Genomic DNA, 7300 nt, shown 5'->3' on the forward strand with positions numbered 1-7300 from the left:
TGAGCTGCACACAATGTATTTTTTTGTTAAATCTCTTTTGTACAGACACCCAAGCTGGCGAAGTGAAGAAACTCAGGAACGGGAACGGTCAAGGACAGGAAGTGAGTCATCACAGACTGGAACCTCAGCCACATCTGGCAGAAGTAAGTCAGACCCTGGTGGGTATCACATTATCGCTATTTTCAATAAACTGCCCATAACGAAAGTATGCAGAGATTGTGCATTATTAAATTCAGCTAACTTCTGAGTTGCATGTCCTGATCTAGGTATTGGGAATTGAACCCAGGGGCACTTTACCATTGATCTATATCCCTAGATGGTTTTTTGCTTTGTTTTTAATTTTTAATTTTGAGGTAGGGTCTTGCTAAGTTCCTGTGGCTGGCCTTGTATTTGGGATCATCCTGCCTCCCCAGTTGCTGGTATTACAGTCATCCTCAATCAAGCCCAGCACATAACTATTTGTTAACATACATGCAGTCGTTATTTTTCCTATTCTCTGTGCATCAGTAAAGCATTTTCTTAAAATTACATATGAGAATCATAGTTTAGGGATCCCTCCATTGATTAGCAGCCAAAATAGTTTCTTCATTTAAGAATGATTATGGAAAGCATTAAATGTGGATGTGGACCATTTTCTACCCTCTTGTGATCCTGGTAGGTGTTAAGAATAAGTCTGTCTTGTCTCTTGCTCTTTCATGTCTTGTCTTGATCTTTCTTGTCTCTTGATCTTCCCACTGTTTTGGGGTGAGACTTTTACTGGGGATTGCACTCAGGGGTACTTGACCACTGAGCCATGTCTCCAGGGCCCCCCCCCTTTGTTTTTCTTTTTTTTTTTTTTTTTAAAGAGAGAGTATCTCACTGAGTTGCTTAGTGCCTTGCTTTTGCTGAGTCTGTCTGGCTTTGAACTCTCTATCCTCCTGACTCAGCCTCCTGAGCTGCTGGGATTATAGGCGTGCACCACTACACCCAGCTGACCTTCTTCCCACTTTTGACTTCACAGATGCACGAAGGAGAGAGAGTGAGAAGTCTCTAGAAAATGAAACACTCAATAAGGAGGAAGACTGTCACTCTCCAACTTCTAAGCCTCCCAAACCTGATCAGCCTCTAAAGGTAATGCCAGCCCCTCCACCAAAGGAGAATGCGTGGGTGAAGCGAAGTTCTAACCCTCCTGCTCGATCACAGAGCTCAGACACAGAGCAGCAATCCCCCACAAGGTGAGTCAGCTTGAAAGAGCAGCTGGTTAGCCTGGGATAATAAATGTAATACAACTATGGAAAATGTCCTTTGGATGATGGAGTGTGTATAAATGTTGTCTTGGTTCTCAGTTCAGATTCATAGGTATACTGCTGTTGGCTCATAAGAGCCAGTTCCATTTTCTGGTCTTTTGATAGCCAGTCATCACTCTAGTGTCTTGAAGTCAGTCATGGTGGGAGTATTTTGCCACATGAATCTGCAAACGCTTACATGAATTACTCCTTTCCCTGCCACATATTGGCAGTATAGCTGTGGGAGTTCACTTCACTGAAGCATTAGATCTTTAAGTCTTTCCTCTTTTGTATATAAGGGATACTACCACTAACCTTGTACAATTGTGATAGAAGAGATTCTAAGATAAGCAGCAGTTAATGAGCAGATTATTGCTTTTTTTTTTTAATTTTTATTTTAGTAGTCTATAACATTAAGGATGGGACTTCTTGTTTTCTGTAAAGCTTACTGCATGTGCAGAGTAATCGTAGGTTTCTTACATGTTCTTTTCCCTAAAACAAGGGATGATTGTGATCATGTTTCCCTTCTAGTGGTGGGGGGAAAGTAGCTCCAGCTCAGCCATCTGAGGAAGGACCCACAAGGAAAGGTAAGACCATACCTAGGGTAAAATGTTTTCATCTAGAGGGCTAAATGAAAAGACATCCATAATAAACCCCCAGACCAAGAATCAAGAAACTTGGATCCGTGTATTTATTTATATTTATGTGGTGCTGAGGATCAAACCCAGCACCTCACACATGGTAGGTAGGCAAGCGCTTTACCACTGATCCACTGCCCCAGCCCCAACCTGGGATCAGTGTCTCTTGCTTTCCCAAAAGCTTTGTGTTGAAACTGTTAGATTATCTACCTTTTCCTGCCAGGAGAGGGCAGGAGTGGCCTCTGCAGAGAAAGTGTGAAGCCTTGCCCTTTCCTGGTAAAACATTTCTTTGGAAGCAGGGAGAAATTGGATGGAAATTAACATATTTATAGCACAGTAAGTCCAGATTGGAAATGTTGCCAAGAGCAAGGTCAAAGTTACTACAGAACATCATAGCTCTTGTTTCCAGATAGCTTTTTCAGATTAATAAAGCCTATAGGTGGGACTTTTTTCTACTTGAGGATAACCCAGGACGAGAAGAGTGGTTATTTCACTTTTCTTTGTTTTTGCATTTCTGCTCAAGCAGACGATAATAAAATAGATGGAATGAGTGTCCCAAAAGGCCAAACTGGGAACTCCAGCCGTGGTCCAGGAGATGGAGGGAACAAAGATCACTGGAAGGAGTCAGATAGGTATGCATATTTTCTTTCTCATCATTTGCGAATTTTTTATGTGGTTTTAGATGCATGGGTCTTTGTGATGGAAGTTCTTGGTTTTCCAAGCACTGCCAGATTTCTCATTTCAAACAAACTAAAGTCAACCCAAAACAGTTACATTAAGAGAATGTGATGTCCAGATAGCACGAACAGTTGATAGGATGTACCTGTTGGGGGTCAAAACTACATTCTTGTCTCTCTATGTTGGGGGAGTCCCCTCCCAAAGATATGGTTTTATGCTTACATCTCTGCAGGAAAGAGGGCAAAAAGGATCAAGACTCCAGATCTGCACCTGAGCCAAAGAAACCTGAGGAAAATCCAGCCTCTGTAAGTGTTACTGGCTTAACCTCAACTTCTCAGCTTCCTTTGGCCATTGGCCTTCTTTACATTTGGGACTGAAGAGTGGTTGGAAATAAGACATTGGTCTTAGTTCAGACTAATGAAAAAAGTTGAGATGAGCTCCCCCCCCCCCTTGTCACATTTACTGCTCTCATGCTCTTGCAAGGTAAAGGTGAAGATAGAACACATGTGCTTCTGGCCCTCTTTCTAACAACTCTGCTAGAAAATGCTATGAGCAAGCCAATGGGTGTAGTCTTTACTGTCATCCCCGTTTGCCAAAGTATTTGCATTCTGTCTTGGATTTTGATGTGGGAATCCAAGGTCTTCGTTATCTTGTCACTGTCTTCTGTTACAGAAGTTCAGTTCTGCAAGCAAGTATGCCGCTCTCTCTGTGGATGGTGAAGATGAAAATGAGGGAGAAGACTACACTGAGTAGACCTCTGCGTCCTGTGCTTTCTCCTAGTCTCTCCACCCTGGAACATTCAAGAGCAAATCAAACCTCTATCCAGACAAGACAAATAAAACTCACCATCTCCTGGAGACCTTTCTTAACTTTTTTTTAAAAAATGAAATGAAATTCTTTTGCATGCTGCTGCAGCCTTTAAAGTATTGAAGTTACCGGAGAATCGCCAATGTAGCCAGAGAGACAGAGACTACAGCTTTTTAATGGAAAAGTTGTGGTGTGTTCTTACAATACCATGCAGTTGCCTGTGTGATTAGTGCCTAGGGGCCTCCATTTAGAAGAAATGGTAATGACAGTGGTAAAATGTCTGGATTGGTTGGGCAGTAGGGGAGGTAGAGGTATAAGGAAGAGTGAGATTTCTACCTTTTAATTCTTATTCTATTGTGGCATATATGAATTCTCAAACATTATCTGAATAAATTTTCCATCCTTGGAAAGGTAGATTTAGTCTCAAATTGTTTTAGTCTCCAGGAGGCTGCCAGCCCTTCTTCTTACTTTAATTCTGAGTTACTGGGGCCAGCCTAGGGGGAATTCCTTTATTTTTTTACCCCCCAGGGGGGTAGTTGGGAGTGAGTCTACAGGCCACTAAAGAAGAGGACTGCTTGGGGACCAAAATAAATGGGGAAATTGTGGTTTGAAAAGCTTTTGAGAGGTGATGGATTAGTTTGCACTGGGTAGTAGGTGTGACCTCCAGTAAACACTTTATTTCCTGGAGCAGGAAGCACTTAGGGTCATGGGAATTCCCAGTCTTTTGTGCGTCCTGGTTTTGCCCTTTCTAAACCGCTATCCTTTTTAAAAGCTCAAATACATCCACATTCTGTTGAAACCTTGAAGCTTTAAAAAAAAAAAAAATCAGACTCTTGTCATCTCATGTTCTTCATACTACTTTCACCTCCCAAAGAGCAATCCATTTAATTCTCGGATCTGCTCTCTTAGGTATTTTACATCTCAGCCACTGGAAGCTGTCACCTGAGGAATCACTGCTTTTCTCAAACAAATCAGCTCCTTGATGTCTTTTGATTCTCATTCCTTCCCTCCATCCATGCCTGCTCCTGCTGCTTTGACCCCTCTTACAGATCAGACTAGTCTAGAATTGATGGTCTTGGGTGGTGAATAAGGATGGGTAAACAGAGACAGTTAAATTGGAAGACTTTCTTATGACTTTGGGGGGGTTTTTAACAAGTTTTCTTCTCTCCACTGAAATTCCACACCAGTGCTTGGATTTATAATGTGGCCTAGACCAATGTGTGGTTACTTTGCTTTTCGGAGTTTGTTTTTTTATCTTCCTATGAGAGAATAAATGATAATGGAAAGAACTATTTAACAAGGTCCTGGTTTCTCTTGTAACAGTAGCTTAATTTGTCTGCTTTTATGTGCACCTTTGTAGGGGTCAACTAGGTAGATGGAATTCTTCCCCCTCATGGGCAGTGTTGGTACACGCAGACAGATGACACCTTGGTCTCTTGTTTGCAAGCCCTTCTGCCTTCAATCTTAGTCTAAAGCCTGGCCAGCCTGCAGAGTATTGGTCTGTGTGCTGCAGCAGTGGGCATAAGGAACCATTTACCCAGAGGGCAAAAGGCATGTCCAGGGAATTAACCTGAAGTAATTGACAGGGTCAGCTAGTAACTAGAAGTGGGATTTTAGAGAGAACCAAGATCAAACAGGTTTTTTTTAAACCATTGGTTGCAGATAATGGAAAGGTAGAGTTTGCCTTCTTCATGTCTACTCCCAGATAGTTATATCCAAAAAAGCGCTGTTTTGTCCCACTCCCCTACCCTACCTAGCCCCTGTTAAAATAGAAACAGGGGTTGACTTTTGTCCCACCCTGAATACATGTAAAATTTGTACAAAAATATCTTCTATGAAAATGATTTGTAATCTGTAGACTTACTACCTGGAAGATGTGTTGAGATGTAAAATCCCATCCTTTGGGTTGTGGGTTTTTTGTTTTCTCCAAATAAATCTGATCTTTAAAGTTCATTTTAATGCTGAATGAAATTCATTTGACATACTCCACTTAGTGCTTTTAAATTAATTTCCCAGTGTCAACCTGCTCCCTGTCCCCCACTATCTCATGTTATTCATTACTGGATGCCATTTTGTGCAAAGGCAGAAGGTGGGGTTACAAAGAAAATCCATTTCGATGTTTATGAGGCCCCAGAACTGGGAATTTGCATCTCGGCTCCCCCTGCTGCATTTTTCCTTGTGTTAGCTTCTGTTGCCAAGTACTCCCATAGCCCTGTGCTACAGGATTGGTCATAAGATGTGATCCTTCGGGCAGTTCTTCCTCAAGGCCCCACCCTCACATGACAGTCTACCAGGCAAGCTGCTCCACTCTGGTGGCTGCAGTTCAGGATGGCAGGCTGCTCCTGAGTCCATACCTGAGATTTAATGGGAATTTTCCGAACAGCTTAGGACAGGCTGGTCATTGTTGCAAGGCAGGAAAGGGGTTAGGACAGTGATAGAGAATCTGAGGTCACAAATGGGTGGAGCACAGAAAGGAGCCCAGTCTGGGGATGAAGCCAAATGGAAGGAGTGGATGTGAGGGGAACTGGGAACACAAGTAGCTTTGCTGGCCAATCCAAACAGCTGCTTTCTTAGTTCCTAGCAAGTCCAGTGACTGGTGTTCTCCAAAATTGGCAGAGTTAAGGAATTACAGGCTGTGATACGAAAGCTACTGAAGTGTGGAGTTAGGCAGGGGAGACAATGGTGCAACTGCTAACTGGGCACCTGTGCAACCTCTATGGCAAAACTTATTGCAGTTCCACCCCAGGAGTCTGTCTCAGATCCCAGTGTTCCTTTTCAGCCACTCTAGATGTGAAGAGGTCTGGGTGAAAAATGGAAAGCTTGGTTAAGGTAGGGAAGACTTATCAAGAAACTCATGTTGGTGGTACACATGGTAGGAACTCCCTGGACTGTTCCCAAGAGGCAACTTAAAGTTGGCTCTGGCATGGTCGCATCCACAAACATAACCACGTGGATCCTCCCCAAGTCAGCCCTCAGCCAACCTCCTGTAAATCCTGAGCTAGCAGAAGTGGGGACAGTGCAAAAGAGACATCCTCACAAGGGTGGACATGGGGCTGGCTGGCTTGTGTACTCTAGGGCAGAGCCTGGTTTCTTTTAACAGAATCGAACACTGTGCTCTGGATCCCAAGGCAATGACAGTCCCAGTTTATCCACCTGGAGTGCTACAAGCTCAAAACATCTGGTTTCTTGGTAAGTGAGAGCACTACACATCTGCTCCAGGGAAGCAGTATTTGTCAAAATAAGTCTCAGTTTCTCAGCAACCATTGTAGCCTCTAGGGCCACAAGTGAAGGGGGAGGGGGGCTTGCCTTCTCTCACCCTCCTGCCTCCCCAAAAAGAAGTCTGGAAGAGACTACTGCTCCCCGCCCAGCTGCAGCAACCTCATAGTTGGACAATACACCCTCTGTCCTCAGCCAAGAGATCCGCCTCTGGAGTTCGTTCTGCCCCTTCCCCCGCTCTTCCTGGTTCCCAGCGCCCAAACCCTCCTCATATCTGACCCAGTGGTCTTCCACCAGGATAGCCCCATACCCTTAAAATCCTATTCTCTTAACTGTTACCTCACCCCAAGGACCTGAGTGCACCCAGCTACAGGCATGTGTTCATCCCAGACCATGGAAGAGGAGGTTCCGCTTTTGGTACCAAGATGGGCCTCCCTCTGCATAGTCAAGGTAAGAAAACCTTCATGGAAGGAGGTCAGAGGGTATTTCTGAAATCCTATCAACAGTAGCCTGGCTTTCTCCTCCTCCCCCTTTCCTTGTGAAGCTACTTCTGAGCTGATAATCAAGATGCCAGGCACAGTGACACATGCCTGTAAACTCAGCAACTCAGGAGGCTGAGGCAGGAGGATTGCAAATTATAGCCTCGCAATTTAGTGAGACAAACTCAAAAACAAAAATGGCTGGGGAAGTAGCTCA

General features: G+C 43.9%; 1 protein-coding gene across 5 annotated transcripts in view; it reads left to right on the top strand.

Annotated features, from left to right (window-relative positions):
* The window catches only part of Eif4b (eukaryotic translation initiation factor 4B), a 28893-nt gene extending 23552 nt beyond the window's left edge, over positions 1–5341 (top strand). For 2 of the 5 annotated variants that reach the window (XM_046435931.2, XM_058576355.1), the window contains exons 10-15: positions 46–158; positions 1001–1214; positions 1797–1852; positions 2427–2535; positions 2814–2886; positions 3254–5341. In XM_046435931.2, coding sequence (XP_046291887.1) covers positions 46–158; positions 1001–1214; positions 1797–1852; positions 2427–2535; positions 2814–2886; positions 3254–3334 — 646 coding nt within the window. In that variant the 3' untranslated portion in view covers positions 3335–5341. The remainder of the gene's footprint in view (positions 1–45; positions 159–1000; positions 1215–1796; positions 1853–2426; positions 2536–2813; positions 2887–3253) is intronic. The other 3 variants (XM_058576356.1, XM_058576358.1, XM_058576359.1) reach the window with 3 other exon arrangements.
* The last annotated feature ends 1959 nt before the right edge of the window (positions 5342–7300 follow it).

This window comes from Marmota monax, unplaced genomic scaffold, assembly GCF_021218885.2.
Source record: "Marmota monax isolate L192 unplaced genomic scaffold, Marmota_monax_Labrador192_F-V1.1 WCK01_AAM20220418_F8-fsc00012, whole genome shotgun sequence".
Lineage (NCBI taxonomy): Eukaryota > Metazoa > Chordata > Mammalia > Rodentia > Sciuridae > Marmota > Marmota monax.